Source organism: Ornithodoros turicata, chromosome 10 (assembly GCF_037126465.1).
Source record: "Ornithodoros turicata isolate Travis chromosome 10, ASM3712646v1, whole genome shotgun sequence".
Taxonomy (NCBI): Eukaryota; Metazoa; Arthropoda; class Arachnida; order Ixodida; family Argasidae; genus Ornithodoros; species Ornithodoros turicata.
This window is the reverse complement of record NC_088210.1, coordinates 29,589,831-29,614,245: the sequence shown is the minus strand read 5'-3', so window position 1 is coordinate 29,614,245 and position 24,415 is coordinate 29,589,831. Positions and strand designations below refer to the sequence as shown.

At 46.6% G+C, this 24,415-nt stretch overlaps 1 protein-coding gene across 3 annotated transcripts in view; it reads left to right on the top strand.

Moving 5' to 3' along the window:
• LOC135369811 (solute carrier family 2, facilitated glucose transporter member 1-like) overlaps nucleotides 1–23,504 on the top strand; it is a 46,440-nt gene extending 22,936 nt beyond the window's left edge. For 2 of the 3 annotated variants that reach the window (XM_064603350.1, XM_064603352.1), the window contains exons 2-8: nucleotides 16,286–16,753; nucleotides 17,333–17,617; nucleotides 18,891–18,989; nucleotides 19,519–19,731; nucleotides 20,210–20,285; nucleotides 20,396–20,523; nucleotides 22,155–23,504. In XM_064603350.1, the coding sequence (XP_064459420.1) occupies nucleotides 16,286–16,753; nucleotides 17,333–17,617; nucleotides 18,891–18,989; nucleotides 19,519–19,731; nucleotides 20,210–20,285; nucleotides 20,396–20,523; nucleotides 22,155–22,298 (1,413 nt within the window). In that variant the 3' untranslated portion in view covers nucleotides 22,299–23,504. Of the gene's footprint in view, nucleotides 1–13,701; nucleotides 14,026–16,285; nucleotides 16,754–17,332; nucleotides 17,618–18,890; nucleotides 18,990–19,518; nucleotides 19,732–20,209; nucleotides 20,286–20,395; nucleotides 20,524–22,154 lie in introns of those variants that run through there. The other variant, XM_064603351.1, reaches the window with a different exon arrangement.
• The last annotated feature ends 911 nt before the right edge of the window (nucleotides 23,505–24,415 follow it).

Sequence of the window (24,415 nt, the reverse complement as noted above, 5' to 3'; positions counted from 1 at the left end):
CATGGAAGCTGCGAAACGACAGGCACTTCAGATCGGCGGTGCACCGGCAGCCACGGACCACGCTGTGGAAAATGCCAGCGTACTCTAGAACCAACGGTCACCACAGAAGCAAGGTAAACGCAAGCCTCGGACTGCAAGCAATGCAATGCTGCAAAAATGTTATCGTTGTGGAAAACCGCATAAAGCAAGCGAGTGTCTTTCAAACCGTATCAATGTTACAATTGTTCCTAAGGTGACCATCTTGCAAAAAGATGTAAATACAGCCCTCGCACAAAAGAGAATTTGAACCAGCAAGTAAAGTGTTCACAAATTTCACGTAAGTGGGAATGAAATTTAACTGCATTTATTGTACACTCGTTTCGTTCGTGTGGTGAGAAATGAAATGTGGTTGCTCCAGTTCAATTAAATATCCAAAGGAGTTCCGCCAACAATAAGTTGCTTGCCGTTGTGAAGTTTTTGCTATATGCCGGAATAAAAGCTATGTTGCAGTATGGTGTTTTGTGTTGAAACCAGGATACAACACCATCAACGGATATCTTCAGGTTTACGATCTTAAATGAACCGAGCGTACTGAATGCCATACCTTCCGTACTTGTGGTATTAATTCTGGTATCATTAAAGTATTCAAAGGTACCGAAGAGCAGAGTCGAAAACTTCAAATATCTCCGACTACGCGATAATAAACATTGGTATAGGCACGAGGCCGGTACAGTGAGGTGTGGGCCTAGAAGTTCTTTGCACCGAACAATACGCCCTTTCTTCAGGTGCGGAGACCCCTTCAACATTGCAGCTTACACACTGTGACCTACTCACTTCCTGTTGGGGAAAGCTCCCACATGCCTATACGAACCCTTCCTCCTTTCAGTCTTAGTGAGCATGGAACCTCAGGGGAGTGGATTTTTTTTAGATGGCTATACTACGACAGGCTTCGGGTGGGGCAAAAAAAGCACTCGTCGCACGCGACGTCCAAAATTAACTCAACAATTCCGCACATAACAGCTGCAATCTGGAAGGCCCTCGTAGACTATGCAGATGTATAGTGCTTCCAGCGGTACGGAAATGTAATAATGCCCAACGATTGAGTGAAAAGACTGCTCATGTGGGCCTTGAAGTGATGAGACCGACACTCGGCTTACATAAATTTTTAATGTGTTTCTGTATTATAGTTCCGGTGTTAGACGTTAGCGTGTACGTTTCGTAGCTTCCATTCCGAGTAGAAATAACATGATCAACGTTAATTAGCAAAAGCCCTCCATAATCCAATTATCAGGAAATCAGGGAAGCAAACATTAATTCATACAAGAAAAGGGGTAAGCGAGGAGAAGTGGCAGGAATTACAATTGTAATGAGTAATCGATCCTTTCGTTGCGGCCATCTAACAGTGACGTCATTAGCAGTCAATTTTCCATTTCTGGATTTCCTACTCCTGCACGCCATTCATTCAAAGAAACTAGGTTACGCGATGTCATTTTTTGCGTAGAGTAAAAAACAGCGTAAACAGGATACGGACACTCCCGCCGTACAAGCAACTACGAAAGTTGCTAGGTATTTTTTTTTTTTTTATTGCAGATGTGCCACTGGCCTCAATATATGAGTTGGTGTGAACTTGCATATCTTAACGCGGCCAAAACGCACGTGACCAACGGCGTGCATCAGAGTCTTTCAACGTGTATCCGCATGCTTTTCATTCCTCGAAAAGTAAATTAAAAGTTAAGTTCATTTCGCACTAGTCCCACACCTTGTCATGCACTGGTTTACCCAAGCGTAACAGCATACAGGGTGTTTCACGAAAGTCCCCCAGCTGAATAATTCGTAAACAGGTAGCGCTATCGAAAGGCTTTTTTTTATATATAGTTGTTATTCCTTAGACATCGGCCAAGAACTTAGCAGCAGGTGGTTCATTTGCATACTCTCGTTAACTAAATTACGCTTCGAACTCCTAAATTTTACTTCGGACGCTTTCCAAACTTCTGTTTTACTGACCGGAACCTCCAGCGACAAATATTCCAGAAGAACACTCGCGTCTACGCTTAATGATTTTTAGAGTAATTAAGTGGTTTCGGTTAACATATCTCTTGCGCGGAGCCGCGTACCAATGCGCTATTTGGCTCAGCTATCTGGCTGCTAATTACGTGTTCATCCGCCTGGTTCACACGCGGGGGTGATGAAGATAGGGAACAGACAGAAGAGACGCTTCGGTGCATTCGTCATCGTCACGATAAAGGGCGCTCTACGGCGGTTCCTTATCTTCCGTCACCCCCGCGTGTGAACCAGGCAGATGAACACGTAATTGGCAGCTGGATAGCTCAGTGAAAAAGAGCATTTGTACGCTGCTCCGCGCAAGAAATGTATAAAACAGAAACCAATTTAGAGTTGTACTCTAAAAATCACTAAGTGCCGATGCGTTTCTTTCTTTTCTTTTTTTTTTACATTTTTCGGTGAAGGTTTTGCACGCGTCCGAAATGAAATTTAAAGTTAGGAGCTTCATTTAAATAATGAGCGTATGCAAATAAGCTGCTCACTGTTCAGTTCTTGGTCGAGGTCACAGGGATGCTCACTGAAAATGAACCTTCGTGAAACACCCGGTATATTTGATTGCGGCGAGACAAGAAACGAGCTTTCACGCTTGAAAGCATTATACCAGCGCGACCATCTCTATGCAGACGTCGCCTATTGTCATGGAGGTACTACAGGATTCCCCCTGCGAAGCAGTGACTCGCGTCCCTTGAAAATGGCGGATCGATGAAGCGGCAGTCCCGTGACGTTGCGGTACGTCACGCGGGTGCGTCTGCTGGCAGCCAATCAGGAGCGAGGGTGTGCTACGCAGGGATCGATAATGGGAGAGCGTTGTTTTGAAGAACTGCTTTTGCAGACACGTACGCCTATCGATTTTGAGGGTTCAAGGTCACCTTCAAGAGAGTTTTTTTTTTTTTTTCTCCAAAATATTTTGGTGGTTCTTCCCTCTCGCTGTCTCGCTCTCTCAGGTGTGCGTGCTGTTGATTACATAGAGCGCACATGTAAGTCGCACTTCCCGTTTCGGACTTTCCCTCGGAGTGCCGTACTCCGTCTGCGGAGTAGGCCATCATATGCTGTTATCACAGGATAATCACGTGCCTCCTACCGTTGTTTTGATTCACTATTCAGAGCTCCACGTCGCTCTTTGCAGTGTCGCAAAGTTCTGGTACCGTTGTTTAGTTCCGATTTACAATGGATTCCCAGGTGTGCATCGATATCGCGACCGAGAGAAAACACACACGGGGCACTTCAGAAGGGTTCGAACCTGCAACCTTGGAATCTGTGAGGAGGCTACTTCATCACAAACCAATCTGACGTCACTGAGAAAGGTGTTTCATGTGTTTTACGAAAAAAACTGAAGTTGAACGTGACAGCTACGTGACGTAACAGCCTATTTCGGTTTCAGCGCTTCCGGTTTCGGTTTCGGTTTAGCAGTTTGGAGCAGTTCAGCTTCCGGTACTCCTGGATAGATGTGTCGGTACTGTGCCTCAATGACGTGTGCAATACATTCGCCTCTGAGGTAACGCGACTCTGACAAGGCTTCAAAACGTAAATCTACAGACACCTTAAAACAGGTTATCTGGTTCTGGTGGTGATGAAAGGGATCCCCGTTGTCGGCCTTACAGAGGTGGGCAACGTCACGGCTTAAGCCCTCGGGGAATGTGCGTCCTGGGCAGACTTCTTATGGAACTGTGCCTATACATATGCCTGAAAGCGTCCGAGGAAAACCCAGGAAAAACGCCAGCCAGCACAGTCGGCACCGGAATTAGAACCCGGGTACCTCCCAATCCCAGTCTTAAAACAGGACTTCACCACATAGCACGCTGTCGGCCAACCACTGCACAGAGTGGCAGCTGATTTGTGGAAAGCACATGCCATACGCCTTCTTGTTAGAGGTAACATAGCTGCACAAGTGTCATAAAAAGGAGTATACGCCTCTGGTTTTCAACAAGTCAAGGAACAGAACACTATCGTCCGCAATGATGGTTGGTTAAGATCTGTTTAAGAGTGCTTATAGTCTCCTGTTCATACGAAATTTTCCCCACTGTGTTCTCTCCTCTCGAATGCACCCTATAGGGTGCCTCCTCGGTTGTTTTCCCTCAATGATTTGATGCCGGTATGGTAAGGCCACCAAACTTCAGCCCCTAACTCTCCCTCCGCATTACCTCCGCAAACCAAGGTGCGATCTGTAGTCATCTCTTCCTCGCTTACCGACACTACGGTACCAGCCAACAGATTCAAAACAAATCCCGCTTCGACTCTCCTGTAGACACTCTCAGAGTGCGAAAGAAGAATCTGGTTCTTCCAGCCCTGTCCCCCACGCACACTAAATGGCAGCAACGTAATGCCGCCTCGTAATTGCCGCAGTGCTCCCTGCCTTGACTCAGCCGTCCTCGACTTACATATTGGCAACTGGGTTCGCTCCATCGCGTTGGAATGTACAAACATAATGACTCCGAAGCACAATTTAAGAAACCGTGCCGCTATATAGAAAAACACAGCGCCGAGAATGTACCTCCGAAAGGTGCGGCTCCTGGTGGGTATACCTTTTCTCGGGGAAGATGAATAGCGCACGACGACAGTTTGATTAATGAATGGCTCTCTTCTTCCGACTCCAAGAGAACATTATCTGGAGTTGGGTTGGTTCGGGTGGATGTGCGCGGTGGAGAAATTGTTTTCATCGGGCGGGGGGTCACGTGGTGCTCCTCGTGAAGGATGACCCGGGTAAAAGAAGCCACACGTGACTCTGTCTGGTCGACCCTTGTACCCACTACATCCGGACGGCGGCCAGGCGGTCACTGGCCCATTTGCAGATGAGTCTCGTGTTGCTCAGTGTGCAACGAACTTGCAGATACTCGTCTGGGCTGGTTGGAATCGTGGTGCTCATGTCCACGAAGCCTCTTTAGATTTGCTCTAAGCCAGTTTCGTTCTTAGATGCGCTTTTTTTTTACCTTTTGAATACTCGTACTTAGAGGGTGGTCTCCGGATAATTTTATGTTGGAAATTGATGTTCTCAGGCTGGAACACAGAACAAAGGACAACCACACGAAGCCTCAAGTGCCTAAGAACAATGAATGAAGAAAGAAGGAAGTCACTGAAAAAGGTTAGCCAGCTGCAGGACTCGAACCTCTCGACCGGCAATCCAGAAGATGTGGGTTCGAGTCCTACAGCTGACTAAACTTTTTTTCAGTGACTTCCTTCTTTCTTAATTTCATGTTGTTTGTACCAACGTTGATTTTCTTGTGCTACTGCCTGTCCTGGTACACCATCAGAACCCTGTCTTCAAATACTTCTACTCTATTTCCCCAAGGACCCTGGGTGTTCCTTTCGAAGCCTTTTTCTTCGTTTCGTCCTCGTTTTGAGGGTACCCTAGTCAGTCCTCAAATGATACCATCCTCAGATCACTCATCTTATGTCTCACATGTAATTAGGTGGAGTACTGCTCCCCAGCGATGAAACTCCCCATGTCATCATCATCATTTCTTTCGTGGGGGCCTTGAAGAGTGACAGAAACCTGCAGGACCTTCCTTGTCAACTTCGATGCTTCCTACAGCTCTAGCTTTCTGTGCGACCTAGTTTCATTCGTGGATGCCAGAACGTTAGGATAATCAGGTAACCTCGGTATAGTTGACATCGAAGCTGACAACCCATGAAGGCAAAAACCTGACGCGTGGGCAACAAATAATTAGCTGACAAGAAGGTAACTGCTCCTCACGTCGTTAATGCTTTTACTGCTTCCCCCTCCATATACTAGTCGAAATATTCTAATATTCATCACTCACGCCAGCAGTGCTAGGGAACGCAGTGTAAGATATTTCTAGACGAACAGGATATTTAGGCTCGTTAGTTCCGACCGAGATATTATAGCGTAATTTACGAGGCGTCATCCATATTGCCGACGTGTGTGTACGCGCCTCACGGATCGACGAGCAAAGCACAATGGCGTGGCACGACGTCAGAGGGACTGCTAGCGTCTCTGCACCATATGCACTAACGGTTCTTTATACCGGTGGGTCGAAAGCACACTCAAAAGGTGGAGAGGTCATCTTTCTGTGAAAAATTAATAGACACTTCACTGTTTAGAGTGCAACAATGAAGATTTTTTTTAAAGTTTATTTCATGTTAGCGCCACGAAGCAACTGTGGCTATAAGCTGCATACACAGACGTGGACACACGGAGAGAGGACACCAGGAAGGAGTGGGGGACAGGAAAATCAGCCGGAAAACCCAGAAGAAAACCCTCAGACGGTACAGCCGGTGCCAGGATTGGGACCGGCGTCAGCTGTCACTTCCTAGTTTCGCCGTGCAAGACGATCGTGCTGACCACTACACCAGCGGCATGGCCGAGCGGGTTAAGGCTCCCCACTCGTTGTTGGTTAGCCAAGGCCGTGCTGAAGACTGGGAGGTAGTGGGTTCGAATCCTTCTGCCTGTTGTGCTGTCTGGGGGTTTCCCTGGGTTTCCCGAAGACTTTCCAGACGAATGTCGGTACAATTCCCCCTGATGTCGGCCCAGGACGCATAATAACCCCCTCCTCTCTGTCCCCCACTCCTTCCCGCTGCCCTCTCTCCATCTGTCGACATCTGTACGCCGCTCATAGTCATAGTTGCTTCGCGGTGCTAACACGGCATAAAAGAAGTAGATAACCACTACGTCACGCGAGCCGGTATTGAAGAATTCGTTGCAAGCGGTTGATGCGTCTGGAATTTCCCTTCTTCGCAGCGAAATGTCGAACTTTGATGACTGTAGCCTTTCATATCGCGAAGCTGCGTTACGTGGAAGTTATACGACCTGATAGCGAAACGTGGCACCATTTCGTCATACTTAGGAAAGACAACCTATTTTTTTTAGTACGCCGTGTCACCGCGGCACGTGCTTGTGAGAACGAACACACTTCGATTAGCTTTCAATTGACTGGACTATATGCTTGGACTACAGTTATTATTGCGAGGAAAAGACATCAGTCCAGGGAGAAACACTGAAATAATTTGTTGATGCGTGCGCGGTTATTCTTTCCATTTCAGACAGCCCAATACTTTTACTTGATATTGCGCCATACGTTGAATTCACGGACGCAATGAATTTAAAGGTACTGTAAAGCAGCACCGATCAAATGTCATTTAGTGTGGCTATTCGATAGTCCAAGCCACCAGGACAAAAACTGTGCAAGTTTCATTCCAATCGACGGTGCAGTTAATTAGAAAATTACAATTAAACATTACGGGCAACACTGTACTAGGTATTCGAAATGAATCCGTACTTCTGACACATACGGCGGCAACCACATTGCATGCGTATAACACTGGGCCCGACGCTTTAGAAGCAGTACAGAAAAAAGAAAAAGAAAAAAGAAAGCAGAAAGACTGGACAGGAAATGAACTTGCACGTTATTGTAGTTCACACTTGTTCCCTCCTTATATAATCAGGTATTTGCACCGTAATTTTATTCGTCTCGTCACAAAAAGAACCCGTCTCGCGTAGCTGAAAGACGTTCACAGTCTGCACTGCACCAGACACAGTAAATCTACACCGGTTTGCCTACGCACTCAGGTGGAGAGCTCTCAGTCTGGGATGCCTCAACGAAGTGATCACTTCCTATAGAATGAGCCAAAGAACTGTCTGGCCGTCGTAAAACGTGATGCCTGCGAGCATATACAGTCACCTGGTGAATGAGTGAGTTCGCTGCCCTGACAAGCTGCAGGGAGGCTCTTGAGCCTTCGCGACAAGACACTGGTATATCTTGGGTAGTCTCGGTCGATGCGGAAGGTGGATTAACATCCTTCGCACGGTCTGGAGATCGGGTGGTGATGGACGTGGAACGGTTGTGGTGGTCTTGAAGTACAGGTACAGTCGTAAGGGGGGAAAAGGAAAGAGTGAGAAAGAAAATGGAAAAGAAAGGAAGGATGAATGAGGAAGATACTGAAGGAACTCACAGTCAACAAACTTCAAAGCCTCTCACAAGGATGGCTACCAGTGTAGTACCATCTGCGAAAACTAAGTAACGGAATACAGCTACGGCGCTACTCCACTCAAAAGTATAGTACTAAAACGTCAGAAAAACACAAAAAAAGCAAGAACGCGAATCTTCCTTGATGTTGGAATATCGCTTGAATGTGCGATACCGAAACTACCGCGTTGTTTTTCTCGCGTGAACTTTTGTCGCGACCTGTACCTTAGTGACGTGTGGACATGGGCACCGTCACGGGGGAGGGGTGCGTTGCCCCCCCCCCTTTCCCCGCTGGCTTCCAGAAACGTAAGGTTTCTGAGCCTTTTGTATCTGCGGGAGCAGATGATGCACCTCCGAAACATTCAGCCATGCCCCCCCCCCCCTGGAAAAATCATGGCGGCGCCCATGCCTGTGGTAAACAATAGCAGAGCTTTCATTCTGTTAAACGTTCATAGTGCTTCGCCTTTCCTCGCTTGTTTCACTTATTTCTTATCCCCAGATCCAAGTTCTAGCTCTCTCATCACAAAAGACGATGTCCCCGTCCTACTTTCTGTCCGCTAAACTAAACTAATGCGTCCGTTGCGGCCGCGTACGTCGAAGAGCGTGCAACATTACCCCCCCCCCCCTCTCCCCACTTCGTTCCGTGTATGTGTACAACATATCGAAAATGGCACGGAGCTCGAACATGTTCTACAGAGACAAATATAAAGTCACGAGCATGTCCTGGTCGATAATACGAGTCCTTGTCCTCGAGCCCCCATAAGAAGGGCCAAGTTCATTATTCAGCATGGCTGCGAGCAGAGTAAGACGTTCGTCCGAAGAAGACCACGACCGTCCAGTATGTACGCAATGTTGTATACATTACACTTTCTTGCCTATTAGTTGCACTTAGCGTCACCACTTAAAATAATTTGTCAGTTTGGCTACTTTCTTGTTCCCATCATGATCATGCCCGTCATGAAAGGCTATCATGAATGACTACTAGACATAGTGGCTGTTGAGATTATAATGCAAATACTATAAGCACTGCACTGTAACACTGACTGATGAGCGTTTTGTAGAACATTGAAACAGAATGCAAGGAAGCTGGTGTAAGCTAGTTGTTGCCGAACACTTCCCTGAATCTGTGGGTATATATGCACAAGGAGCCTCATTTGTCCGTTTGTCCATGTCTCCCCAGATTCGTGGAATAGTTACCAACAACCTGATGTGATGTTCTGCATGTCGTGTTCGGTAGGCATTCCATTTCCCCAAACGGTTAAATTCTGTGTTTCGGAAAAACCAATAATACTTAAGTCAAGCGTCGATTTCATGACACGTTCGCAGCAGAAAGAGATGAATGTTTCCGGGAAGCTACATAAACTTTACCATAACTTTTACCACGTTCCCGGCATTCACACTTTGGACTCAGGCGTGACGACATAGTAGGTTACGTAAAAGTAAAAAGCTAATTTGTCAGAACCTGCTTCTGTGCGTGGTATAATAGGCAGGCTGGCAGCCCTCCGATCAACTATCGTCCCCACGCACACGTTACGCAATATTTTCTTCGAGAGGGGGATCGAGTGAAAATGACGAGAGAGAGATTCCCACACGTCAGTTCTTCTGGCACGCCTCTGTCAACAGAAAATATTTGTCAGGAAGGAGCAGCAGATTTCAGGGTCACGACGACGGCTTGATTTCGTAACCATTCTGACGTCTCTCCCACGGGAGCTCTAATGTATCTTTCTGCAATTTAAACGTCCTCAAGTGCAGCAGGGACAGTGACCAGTGTCGCTACACGGGGTGGTCCCTTACAAGTGTTACATCCTATACATGAGGTAGAAGGTGCGGTCAGGTTCCTCTGGCGCTATAGTCGATTCTATGTCTTAGCACCGCGAATCGACTGTGGCTATAAGTGGTGGACAGATGGAGAGAGGACGGCAGAAAGGGAAAATGTGCCGACGTTCGTCTGGAAAGTCTGTAAGAAACTCCAGGGCAAACCTCAGACAGCGCAGTCAATGGAAGGATTCTGACAAACCATTTAACATAACCATGGAGCCACCCCCTTTGAGGGTATGCAGTATCTAGAGTCATTAGAAATAGCTGTATCCCCATGGATGCGCTCTAGTTAGAGGTAATGGAGGCTGTACTTTGCTGCTGTCAGTGTCATTACTGTATACAGAAGAACTGTCTGTAGACTATGACCACAATGCAGGCAATCGTGGTAGATTCTGCGAAAGAAACGTGCATTTAAATTACCCTGTTACTTTACGGTTAAATGATTGTTCAGTAATAATCAGTTCAGGGACAGTAGATGGCAGAAGAAAAAAAAGGTCATATCGTGCACGTGTGTGCAGTGATGAGTGCATCAGAAAACCTCGATGGCTTCCCATGAATGAATTTCCGCATGATTGACTTCGCACGTGTGCAAAGCGACTGTCGGTGGCTGTTTTGATCTGTTATGATTATGAATATCTCATCGCGAACATGATGGCGTCGATGGGAGAGGGTGTTAAGCGGCGCCGCGTGGTCGCTTTCACGGAGGAGTGTAAGGGAAAGGTGAAGGGCTTGTCGGGGGAGGGGGTGGCATATGCTATTCTCCACTCCAGCTCATTTGTCTTTCGATATCGCACGCACTTTTCTGGTCAGAAGGAAGGGCGCAGACTTTCCTCCTTTCTCTCTCTCTTTGTCAATATTTTTGTGTTTATCGAGCGATCTGCCCGCATCTCGGCTTCTGCTCCGGGGATGGGGAATCATAACACCCCAAAATACTTAGCACTTTGTGCAAAAATACTACAGAACCGGAGCACGGCAGCTCCATTTTCACTGTTTTTATATACTTGTAGCACGTTACAGGATAGGAGTGTCAGAGTCACAAATGAAGTGGTAAATTTCCACATTCTTCATCACTTCATGTACTCGTTGCTGTTGTCTTCAATCCCTGAGAGCTGCAATTATCCATGCAAATAATGCAAATAACTGACGAACATCTATGGACTGGATTGAATCTGCCGAAAAGTGGCGGGTGCAACATGCTCGTGTGCATGCGGAGCACATTTGACCAGCCCGGAGTCGGGCCTAGTCGCTTCCGGTGAAGTACCACTGTTCATAGAACCGTACTATTACACCACTCCCTCCTTTTCTTATTCAGATAAGGTAAAGTTGCTGGTGGAGACCTGTTCCGAGCATTTTTGTAGTATAAGTAGAGTACCGGTATACTATGAAGCCTCGCCTCGCCAAATGGCTGCTCGCCATCTAGCGGACCCCAGCAGAAGCACTCAATGAATGATAGTATGTTTCGGTATACGTTTCGTGCTGACCCGAACCTGCGGCAAGCTCTCTTCGTGTGCGATGGAGTTTCTCGGCTCACAGTCGGCAATAATTCTTTTCTCTGCCATCTTGAAGACGACGCGAGCGCCCCTACAGGTAGCTGGAGTGGCGAATATTATACCCTACTTTTCCTAGCTACTTTCGAGGGGACACCTTCAGGTGCGTTGACTCGCATAAGCTCCACAAAAAGTCAGGTACACGTCATAGGTCATGACGTCCGCGTTATATTTTCCTGAAATACCTCGCCCTCTTCCTCATAGACATAATCCTTTCCTTCTCACGCCGTTTCCCTCATGAAAGGGACCGTCCACCACAATAAAAAGTGCAAGGGCCACAGGCACAGTGGCAAGATGAACGGAATGTGTTTCGAATCCCTTTGGAAAGCTCGAAACGGCCTTCACCGTCGATAACGCCGGGGTCATCATAAAAGATGTAAACGGCCCATCTGGGCCGCTTGCCAGACAACCGGCCATCTATCTTTTTACCCTTGCCGTCCACAGAATCGCAAAGGGATCGGCAGCGTTCGAGCATGCGACTTGTCTGAAAACCTGCAGACATGCCGCTGCAGCAGTGTTGCGTTCTGTTTTTCCTTCGTTTTTTTGCGTCTTGACGCGCTGCCAGGCAGTGCCCTATTTCCTTACATGCTTGTATCTTCTTTATCCGATATATGATGAGGACAGTGGGTGTCCAGGGGCCGTTCCGCCCGTCGTGTTTAGGAGGTTTCTTTTCTTTTTTCTTTATTTGCATTGCAGGTGCAAGTGCATTGGTGGTGTCTTGATGTGTGAAAGAGTGTTTTCCTTTTTACAGTGCATTCGTATATTTCTTAGTAGTATACTGCACTGCTTTAAAAAAAAAGAAAAGAAAAATTATTCATTTTGGAGCGGGAAGCAATAGGCAGCGAAAGTGGAAGTCATAGAATTCCAGCTTCAATCAATCAATTAGTTGCACAACAGTGGTGGCCTCTCTCTCACTCTTTCTCCTTTTTTTTTTCTTTTTGTCATTGGTGGCTTGTGCCTAACGAACTTCAAGGTCCCCACAGTGAAACTTTTGCGCAGGTCAATGACCTCGAACGAGTCGTGGCTACCTGCCACCTGTATTTCAGCCCACGAAAAGTACGTTGGTTGTTTATTGTTAGGTTAGTAGAAGTTCGGTGTTTGCATTTGTATGTCCAGGTTATTCTAAGTTTCCCGCGCGTGACCGCACATTTTATAGTCAGATAACATTTATTTACAGTAGTTGATTTTGGAACGGTGATTTCGATCACTTTATTTCGAGGTACACCCGTAGGTAATATCTCTAACAGGTAGGTAAGATCTGGGGATACTTCTGGAGCAGTGAATGAGTGCTGCGTTTATGATACAAGCAGGATGAAACAGCGTCATAAAGACGACGCGTGGGTTGGTACTCATGCACACGAGCCGCAATAACGGTGTCATGGAAAGATACAGTCTTCAAGCAGGCGTGGTTAGCGAAACAGAAAGGAGAAGCAGAATGTGACGAGCTCAAAATGAGGCAAGATTGCGTCAGCAACCGTTCCAGCGGCAAGCCGCCACAGACGAGAGATGAGAGCGTGCACTGTTCACGATAACCGTTCTGAAACCATAAGTCAGTCGCCTCGTTGTTGTGAAGTGACTAATATCACGTTACTGCTATTTGATTTGACAGCTTTCTTTATCTTATCCTTTTCATGAAGTGATCCTAATCTACTGATACTCGCAATACTGGGTTCACTTCGCCACGAATGAAACGTGAGACCACAAGAATATCGTCTGGACTTGAGACGATCAAGCCTACTTTCACCAAAAAAATATTTTCCAAAACATGTGCTTTTCAAGAGAGCTTGCCGTACTTTGGTCTCAAAACAACATAACATTTGATTCGCAATTTATTTATACGTTTTTGTACTTTTTATCATGGGTAGTTTAAAGCCTGTCGAAGGCCTGTGGGTCACACCAGTCAGTCAGCTGCAAGACATGCTTCTTATAAGCCTGTAGCAAAAATAAATTAATGAACTAACGCACACGAGATTCGACTACCCAAAATTGATAACGTCTAGGTGTGACCGCAGTTTGCTTGATGTTGTTTAGCAAACTGGTATTTTGGTTACGCTGCAGGCGTCACACAGAAAATTTGTGCAGACCTTCATACAAAAAAAAAGCATGACCCTCACATAATTTCGGGTCACCAGACGATACAGAATATTTATTCCGCCAGGACTTGTCTGTATCATGAGCGTTATCACGCTTTCCTTCCAACTTTTCATTCCAAAGAACGTCGCATTTGGAGCACTTCCGCAGTTGCGATAAAAATTCTTCTGTTCGCGCTTTTCACAATTTTCACGCGGCGGACGACAACTCACCCAGCGCGACACGAGTCGTCTAGCCAGTGCTGAGTCTAGCAACCTATCTCCAGTGCAACTTCCATGCGATGCCGCGTTTGAAATGGGAGCCACTCGCGGCAGCCAAGTCTGGAAGCAGCGGAAAGGACTGGTATAGAGAAGGAAATAGGACCGTGCCGCAAAGAATAATAAATAGCACGTAGATGACGTAAACCCAGATGCTAGTGGTGTGTCTGTGACGTCACGCCTTTCGGCCAATGCGGTGGCTCCGCGCGGCGCGCCTCCACGGTGAGGCAGCCGCGTGGGGCGCACAAGGTGAACCGTGCCGGGCGTCGCTGCAGCGGGATCTGTCGAAGACCACGAACTCCTTGTAGTGTAGAGCGAGGACAATACAGCATGCCATATATCCGAAGAGCTGTGAGTGAGCCGTTTCTTTTTTAACGTAAAGTTTTCCCCGCGTGAATGAGGCACGCGTGCATGTTTTGCTGTTGCATAAGCGTGTTTGCTATAACGCAAACACAAGGAATCAGGGCAACTGGCCCCTGACACTGTTCGGCACTATGTAAACAAAAGCCTGGTGGATCGCCCCTTTGACCTCGGTCGCCGCTTCCCGCCAAAGGAAACCAACCCAATTATGGATCTGCTGATGCGGCACCGAGGTGATGCTTCTAAAGTGCGCAGACATGCTTTAACCAATTTGGCAGCGAAATCGAACATTAGTTTATAGTCTGTGCATAGCATTGTGTAACTATATTGTACAGTTACTGTATAACATGTATTATATTGAAGTAGAGGCAGTCCCAGCAGCGCAACCAGCCGATCGGTGACGTTAATAAATTTTCTTATAACGAAAATCTTTCGGAAGACGCTATACTACGAGACACTATTGAACAGGTCAAGACACTATACTGCAGGCGAATACCGAGCAAACGTGGGCAGCGTATATAGTTACAGAAACCTGCAGCCGTTTGTTCAGCACAAAGAGAGGAAGAGCGCTTTTTGCATGATATATGGAACACGATATTGGCTTCCATGTGTTTCCTGGAGATTCACAGGAAGCACTGCAATTTCTTGTGGCAAATATATTCTTCAGCAATCAACTTTTCCCTTTCCATTCACAAATTGATTTTGAAACTCTCCCTACAGAAGAGACAGACGAAAGCGATTGTGAGAACGTTTTCGTTGACGTCAGGTTGCCACCATCACACGTGTCAAGATGTCTTGCCCACGTTGTTTCGGCGAAGTTTTTCTTTTTCTCAGCTGCTGCCTCAGCGAAATGTAGACGCCAGACGTCGCGAACGTTCGTCTCGTTTGTAGCCTTCCGAGCAGTTTAACACGTCGTCAGAATATTTTACCGGTAAGCGCAACCTGCTCTCCTCTCTCTGCGACCTTGTAGGATGTTGTGGCGGGATAGCTTGAAACGGTAGGTTGATCTCGTCTGCCAAAGATGCCTTAGTTCAAACTTGCGACACTGGTTGCAGAGGACGAAGTGTTTCCAGGTATTTTGCTTCCGTAATGAACTGGAATTACTACCGGAATTAGCACCTCGTCTTCTAGAAGAAAAACAGAACGCGTGCCGAGAATTCGTTCAATGCGGTGTCGCATGATGTTTGTCGGTAATGCTCGAAAGGCGTGCTTAAAACGTGTTATTCGCTTCTAAGTACCGCGATCATTTCTAGGTCCTTCGATATATAGCACTTATGGCAGACCAGCGTCCTCTAACGCAGCACATTCTAGTCGAAATGGAATGAGTTGCTTGTTCCCTTTGCTCCATGCCAATAAATAAATATAGATAAAATAAATATAATACATAGAAACAGAGATAAAAGGTGGGTCGCAGAAGTTGAGTCAGGTCTACCAGGATATATCTTCCGATTATTACAGTAAAGATTTATCGATCACTGCACCTGCAAGTTGCAAACAACTGCAAGGACATTATTTCTCTCTCTTTTTTTTTCTTCCTCTTCTTTTTTTTTTTTTTTTTTTTGCGATGTTCCTTGATGCTGCGGTTGAATCACGAAGCAGTTCAGGAATGGCGTGTGACCGAGACTGACACTACAGCCTGTTAGGTTTAGACGATTGGCTGAATTCGGAAGGTATTATTCATTCCTCTCGCGTCACGTAGTGTTCCCTGTCCGTTGCTCTGCAAGTGCTTAGATATCTTGACGCCGCGACTACACTGTGCATTTCATAGAACCCACATTTCCGAGATGCCGCAATATGACGTTCCCAGTCACCACTTTTCCACGTTGTCATCAATGCCGGTATTCCGGATATGCTCCGTTGCAGTGTGAAGGTAACTCTATATGCCGAAAACCTTCTCCCTTTTCAACGGCCCGGTATCCCGGATAAGCTTCCTCACCCTCTGAAAGTAACTGTATATAGCGATAACATTTGCGTCTGTACGTGCCTTAGCATATACACATAGACAGAGTCGCGGACCTCGCTATGAAGTGAGCAGCACCATCCCTCGTGGTGTGAGCAGGTCACGGGCATCCTTACTGCACTGGCTACGTCTATATTTTGTGACTAAACGCTCAACATTTTTTCTTTTCTTTTTTTTTAATGCTGGGGTTCAGACAAAAGTCCTGTCTCAGAGTTCTTACAGGACTTCTGTGGCTTCTACACTGCAGTTTTCATGCACTTTGCCTAAAGACAACCCCGCTTTGCTCCGCAGGGCTTGACAAAGAACCTGGTCTTCGCGATCGCAGCAGCAGCGCTAGGTTCGGCCTTCCAACATGGCTATAACACTGGAGTCGTCAACGCACCTCAGAAGCTGGTGGAAGACTTCATCGCCGACACCTACGGCCACCGTTTCGAAGAAAGCCCCGGGGAAGGCACGGTCAAAATCATCTTCAGCATATTCGTGGCCATCTTCTGCGTGGGTGGAATGCTGGGCGGTCTCCTGACTGCCTTCGTCGCTGAGCGTTTTGGCCGCAAAGGGGGCCTTCTCCTCAACAACGTCTTCGTCGTATTCGCCGCCATCTTCATGGGCTTCTCCAAGGTGGCGCGATCGTACGAGATGCTCATCATCGGCCGATTCTTCGTCGGGATTAATTCTGGCCTGAACGCCGGTCTGGCGCCAATGTACCTCACAGAAATATCGCCGTTACACATAAGAGGATCCGTCGGCACCATCTATCAAGTGAGTTTTGCATTCTGCGTAGCGTACGCACAGCATCACAAAAACTAGCAGCAATGCATTCTACTAAAAGCGCTAAAATAACAATAACAAGAAAACGAAAACACACAGATAGCGCTGCGTGGAACCTCTCGAGGGTGCCTCTGGACCGTAGAGGTCTGGTAAGAAGGTCTGTGTGTTCTTACCAGACCTCTACCGTTTTAGATGTTTAGTAGACATCTCAATTTGGAAGTCTACTAGACATTTACAGTTTTAGTTGTTATTCAGACATGCACAAAAAAAAAAAAAAAAGTCCACGAGACACCCCGAAGAGGTTCAACGCAAAATCTCCTATTTACGTCGTATAGCAGCCCGTATGAATTGTTAACCATACTTAACCACTCCCAATGTCGGGATTTTTCTTTTCACGTGTACGGGAGGATTTGCAGAGTTAAAATACGCGGAGTGGTTGCCAGGTCGGTCACTGGGGCACTCGTACGCTCGTGGCTCGATGCCTCCTATCTGACGCCTTGTAACCATGATGAACATCGTCAAGGTCACTTTATATGGACATGGTTCTCAAGGCACCCATTCTCGTTGCAGCTGGTGGTCACCATATCCATATTGGTGTCGAACATCCTTGGTCTTTCGTCCATCCTCGGAACCGAGGACAGGTGGCCGTACCTCTTCGCCATGACATTGGCTCCGAGCATCTTCATGCTGGCCACCATGCCCTTGTGTCCGGAGTCTCCCAAGTACATCCTCATCAACCAGGGTCGTGATGTGGCAGCTCAACAATCCCTTACGTGGCTCCGCGGTACTATTGAAGTCCATGACGAAATGGACGAGATGAGAGCGGAGTACGAAGCGATCAAACTTGTTCCACGGGTAAGCTATCCGCGTTAAGAAATGCTCAAAGACAGCTAGAACCGTGCCATGGACTTGTTATTCTATGGTGGACCTACAAGGCCATTGGAAGATATTACATCTGTTATTACACGAAGTAGTTAGCCCTCTTGGGGGACAAGCAACATTCCATGTTGTCGATGGGTAGAAATCCAGCGAACCGGTAAAGGGGTACGAAGGGAGTTGCCTCAGGACAGGAGCCGCCGATATTTCGAACAGAGACTGTTATTCTTCTGGGCACCGTCCTCGTCATTGGCATGGTATTTAAAGGGGTACGACGTGTTAACAGTTCATGTGAATTGTAGGTCAACAGCCAGGAGGGAATAAGGGGTCCGTACGGGCTTCTGTGGCTGGAGTGAACGGCCGCTTTGTTAGAGTGTGGACGGGATTATGTGAACGAAGTGACCTTGGCTCCAGACCGGTTACAGAAATGCAAGGTTCACGTGCACGGAGAAGAAAACGTGACAGCAGGCATGAATTGGCAGGAAATTTCGTGCCCGGAAGAGACTAAAATGGGGACAATTGTAGTAAATACTCTTTAGAGGACTAACAGGAAAATGGGAAAAGTAATTTAATAATAATTGGGGGTTTTACGTCGAGAGACAACTGAGAAAATGGGAAAAGTCTAGCACTCGCAAGTGAATAAGATACGTATTTAAAGAGATTGAAACATTTAAATAATTTATTTTAATAAAAAAAGGTGCTTTCCGACGGAGTCCGTCCTTCATCAGGTGCACCCAATGAAGGAGGAGTCCGTCAGGAAGCTTGTCTTTTTAGTGAAATAAATTGTTTGAACGTTTCAATCTCTTTAAATACTTATCTTAATTAGAGAACTAGAAGATATAATTGCCCCCAATTTAGTCATTTTGCCTTAAGAGTGTCTGGAATAGTATACCGGTGGCTCTGAGTCAAGTGATTTACAGTGCGACCTACAGCTTGACAATGGAGAGCTCACCTGACGCTTTTTACATATGTGCGTATGCAGTTACGTAATGTTACGGTAGTAGGTAGTTAGACGCAATTAAAAAACTGAAATTTATTCTCTGTCTTTCAACTACCCAGCACTGGGGTTTTTTATTGTTTTTAATTGAAACATGTACCAACCAGCCCAAACACTCGCTCTGTTAATGCTCCTGCATTTTGTTTTTGTTTTTGAAAAGTTCCACGCGAACGCGTCGGCGTTGATGAAAAGACTCACACATCGCTTGATATCAAAGGTTCATGCTTCTAACAGTGTGGTTCTTTCCTGTTTCAGGTTACCTTGTACGAAATGATGCACAACATGACTCTACGGATACCGCTCGCTATTTCCGTCATGGTCATGCTCTCTCAACAACTATCTGGCATCAACGCTGTAAGTTCAACTTTGCCGTAAGTCGAACCTTGTTAGAACGTACACTGACGTTCAGAGCTCTCGCACACAACGAACTCGCACAAATACACGTTAGGTTAACCACGTCCAGAGACATCTGCCTTCCCTCGTAATCTACCAATATGTTGATACTGAACCTGCTGTAAATTATCACAAAGTTTCCACGTGCTGAATTTACGAACGCAGGCGAACTATATTTCGAGACAAAGTTAACTCCTACAGGTCAGCTCCGCCCACAATACTAAAGACATTTCCATTGGCTTAGGCGCGCATCTTCGCCTTAGTGCACAGAGCACTTAGACGCACATTTTATTCATTTTATCTTCATTACAAGTCCCGTACTTTGTCTTGGCGAACCCTGTACATCTTTTACTGTAGCTCTTAGGCTGTCTCAGAGTATAGAGAACTTGAAAAAAAAAACATGACGCAGTGTCGGTCAAAAAAACATACGCCATATCGCTGTAATATCACCTTTCATCCAGCAGAAGCACTAATGTCTTGCTTTCCCTAGGCAATCTTCTTCTCAACGGACATTTTCCTCTCTGCGGGTCTTACTCCTGACGTAGCAACACAAGCTACGCTAGGCATGGGTGCTGTCAACGTCCTAATGACCATCATATCGCTGATCCTTGTCGAAAAGGCCGGACGGCGGACGCTACACCTTGTGGGTCTCGGTGGCATGGCTGTCATCACTGTCATCCTTACGCTATGTTTGGCTCTTAGGGTAAGGTTCTTTAGTTGTTTGTGTGGATGTCTGACCCTGCCTTCCATTCTAAGAAACAAGAATAATGGATAATATTGTAGCTTTCAAACAAATGTTGAAGCGAAGAAGTGGTTAAACACGTTTAACACATCATAATGCAGCTGCTCAATAATAGGCGCTTCCCAGATAACTCGTAAAAATGCGTTCTTCTTCGCGCTTGTGGTCGAAGTGAACACCCAAGCAGCACAACATCTTGGCCCAATATTGGACCAATATTGTACCCAGGTTGTACCCAGATTGGGCCAAAATGTTGTGTGTCTTGGGCAGCATTGGAGATCTTCTCCAGGAAGGTGTCATTGAGACTTCCTGGCAGAAAAGATGTTTGCCCTTGCAGGGTTAAATCCCATTAATCTGATCTTTGAACGACATCATGGAACGCATTGTCTTAGCAATATTTTCGGATATTTATTGTCCCCATTCCTTCTCTCTCTCAATGTAGGATGATGCCCCGTGGCTGTCTTACGTAAGCATCGTGGCTGTGATCGGATTTGTCGTCATGTTTGCTACTGGTCCAGGTAAGAAACACTTCCCTGAGGTCTGGTTGTAGGTTAACGAGCGCTTACCTGGTGTACTCCCTTACTAAAGAATACTGTACAGATATAAGAGTTCTCATATTACGTTCCAGGTTCTATCCCATGGTTCTTGGTTGGAGAACTGTTCGGCCAAGGCGCCCGACCTCTTGCTACGAGTATTGCAGTGGGGGTAAACTGGAGCGCAAATTTTGTTGTAGGATTGGCATTCCTACCACTTACGGTGAGTGACTCTCCCCAGTGGAAAAAATCAAGAATCGTACCTTACAAACGTAGCCGCGAGAGCAGGCCGTGCTTCGTGTTTTCTTGACGATAGGACGGTTTTCGTTTGCGGTATTTGGCGTGACGTTTAGCGAGATGGAATGGTCGCCTTGATACACTTGGTAATAGGGAGTTTTAGGAGGACGTAGAAGGGGGTTTCACGATAACGTTTCCGAAAATGTGATAAGCCAATTGCCCGATTTCTTTAGAGTGGCTGACATCTGATGCGTTGCTGATATCTGATTGACTATCAGCGATACGGAATCTGAATCGGAGGGCGCTTATCATTTACTAAAGCTCCCAAATATTCTTACTTGGTTGGTCACCTAGTATACCAACTTACTGCAATCATCGCAATCAACAGTGCGCGAGGGATACGAAAACAGGAGGGGAATTGACGATCCTGACAAGTGGAATGTTTCAGCAGCCTTCAACAGCTGACGTCTTCTGCATGGCACACAATATGTGCTGGGGCTGTCTGGACTTGTGGTGCTGTGTACAAGTGACGCTTAGTCCCGTTTAGGCCCCTGGTCCCTATAGAGTGATGGCGATTATGCACCATGCAACTTCACGATATGGGTATCTGTAAGGTGAACAGGGCAGGTTTCACGAAAGAACAGAAACGGCATGGATTCCAGGCAGATGGGGACTATTATCCCGATTTGTCACGTGATTTTCGGTGGAGAATTGCTGAGAAGGACCACAGTGGAGCAATAGAAGACCAAGGTGCCAAAAGTGGTTGCTGCTGGCTTGCATGAAGCGAAATACCAGGGACTATATCTTCAACTTGTCGATATTTCATAACCAGATATATCTCCATCACATCCCCCGTGATTCGTCAAGAGCTCTCGCGGCAAGGCCAGTCGCAATGTTTATCCAGGTCGTGGTCTTAGCAGTTCTCACGTGCCATCGCGTGGCGCTTGGGGCAGTGCGAGATCAAGATCCGGACCCAGGACTGTTGCGGAAGGCCACATGAAAAAGCTAGGAAATTTTGCGGATCTAGACATGGCGATGTAGAACATGTTGGGACGTGGACACAGCCGTACTTGTTACTAAGCTCGGGTGAAAATCGCGTGAAAACCACGACCTACTAGATTATAACGACCATGTCATAATTGGCAACACCTACCTATGAGGAGCCCGTCCGCACGTTGCGCTAGGGGCGCCACTCATCGGTCCGCGAGACCTCCATCACGATTGGACAACAGAAATTTGAATTTCGAACGCGCAGAAGCGGACGTACGACTACCGTAGCAGACGACAGCGAGAGCTTATATGAAAATGCATAGAATGATGATGATAATGAACTTTAGAGAGTAGCATCTCTCGTGGGACATCCAGCGCTAGTGCAAAAATACTAAGGTAAAAGTTGAAGTACAAAGTATTACACAGATTGAGGAAGCAATAACCGGGCCGATGAGTAGCGCCACCGCTAGCTTACAAAAATGCGGCGCTGGGAAGGGGTGCCTATGGCATGGTCGTTATAATCCAGTAGGTCGTGGTTAGGGCTCATCATTCGCCCTACTGTCCCAAATCAGTCCCATATTGGTTTCTTCAGGACCTTTAAAAGATTACGTCTGTTCTCTTTCACAGAGCGTCATGGGCCACTACACCTTCCTCGTCTTCACGATTCTCCTGTGTGTCTTCTGGTTCCTTACGTACCGCTACGTCCCGGAGACAAAGAATAAGAGCATCGAGGAAATATCGGCCCTCTTCAGGCAACGAGCTTACCACTAAGTGTAATAGTGGTCATTATCCTCGCCAATAACTACCCTGCAATACGCGCGGAAGGGAGATCTTCGAAGGTCACACCCACACACATGGTTGCTCCGGTGCCGTTCAACTCATCTAACAACGGACACGTCATTGCAAAGGTCCCGTGGTGTGTCACCTGGACTTTGTAGAACCCGACCTTGTTTAGTTTGTATAGCCCATCCCAGCCTTCTTTTGTAGGGAGTTCTTAGTTCCTATTGGTTCGTTCAGTGTTAATCGTCAATACGACCGCGAGGGGTCGTGGCAGAGTCTGTGATGAGCTTGGCATAACTACGAACAAAAACCCATTGTACAGCACGTTAGGTACACGCGAAGGTGTAATAGACGGTGGCCGTGAGACCATATATTTGTACAGTTACTCTGAGAACAGCACACCTATAGGAAAATATGGGCAGCCCGTGTACTAGATTAGTTCGATAGCCATTCCAGAAGGTCAGGGGTGGGTGGGCTTTCAGTGCTGCTGGCAATATCTGTTGTTGTGAGTGTTGCGACATGAAGGCGTTTCAAAGGAACAATAGGTTTCCTAAAAGAGGCCTTGTTGTAGTGATGTTTGGTGCACATATCACGTGCGACGTGTCTGATGAATTGAATTGTATTTCTTGTACATATGACTGCGTGATACAGAAGTTGGTTCTATTCCCGTGCTGTGATGTCGTGCAACTACTGGCAGGGCTTTTCCTGAAACCGAGTACTGGTCAGCCGGCCTGGGAGAATTTTTTTTTCTCCCCTCGAATGGTGAAAAATCCAGCAAGCCCTTCATGTTCCCACCCACCAGACGTTTTATGCGAGAAAGAAAGATGTTAGAAATGTCGATGTTTGTATAGAAACATAAAGGATTCTAGCGTTCTCATAATCATTTTACTGTTTTTGCGTGCACTAGCGATTAATTTTATTTATCAGCAATCAAATTTATACTTTTGTTAATTATTATTTTTCCTTCGAAAACGGTAGCACCTTCATTGAAAAGCAGTATATACATATTTACATTTTTACAGGAGTACACACTCACACACTATACATATGTGTAAATATACATAACATGTAATGTTATTTTTGCTCTAGGAAAGTGCTGGAAGGTAAAGGGATCTGATTTCCATAAAATACTAGCTATTTACACTGTTTGCATAGTTGCATTTCGTTGTGGTAATAAATCTCATCTTACATGATCAACTCGGTTTCTTCTGTTTTCGCTCGCTGTGCAGAGACAACTGTCCAGCAGCAGGTGCGTGTATCGGGGACACATCACACGGATTTCCGTTTAAATCATTGGTGGGCCATTTCATTTGGCATTAGTGACCAACACAGTGACCGTCGCCAAATGGCCAAGACAGAGTTTCCTCCGATGGTGATGACGATGACTGGAGTTTTTATGGCACACAGGCAACTGAGGCCATAGAGAGTTTATTCCAACGTTGTCAGTGTGCGCCCAGAGAAAGATCTATCGACAAGGCAGTGCGGGACGGTTTGGTCCCCCAGGAACGAGGGTGCTGCCAACCTCCGCAGAGACCTACAGCAGAATGGTGGTGTTCCGCGAGCATGCACCACCACACATGACTGTGTACACGTGCATGAAGGACCGCATGTCGTCCGGCATGAGGACCAGTTCCGGAACAGTAGTGAGTAATGCAACGCACATCGCCGATGTGGTGCAGGTCATGCTGGAGAACCCACGCATCACGTTCTTAGAAATGGAGTTGTGCAACACAATCGAGTGCTCGGGAATTCATCGCACCACCGTATCAGGGTGTCTCTACATCGTGGGACTTCTCATAGCTGTCCCACGGCTGTCTGTATTTATCATAATGTGCATAGTTGAGAACGCAGACGTTTCAGGACTTGCTGTTACAGTTCACTAGCATATATGTACCAACAGGTATCATCGCCAAGCTCCTGAACATGACGCGACAGACGCAGTGTCGGAAAGGCGACATACAGGAAGTTCTGCCGTCTAATGCAAAGTGCACGCCGAACAGGTGGCGGTGGCTTATTAACTCTCGCAACCTCAAGACCTCTACGTCGAGCAGTAGGTACTGGACGTCTCTTGCGTAGGAGACCACAACCGTAAGAGGAACCATTCTGCA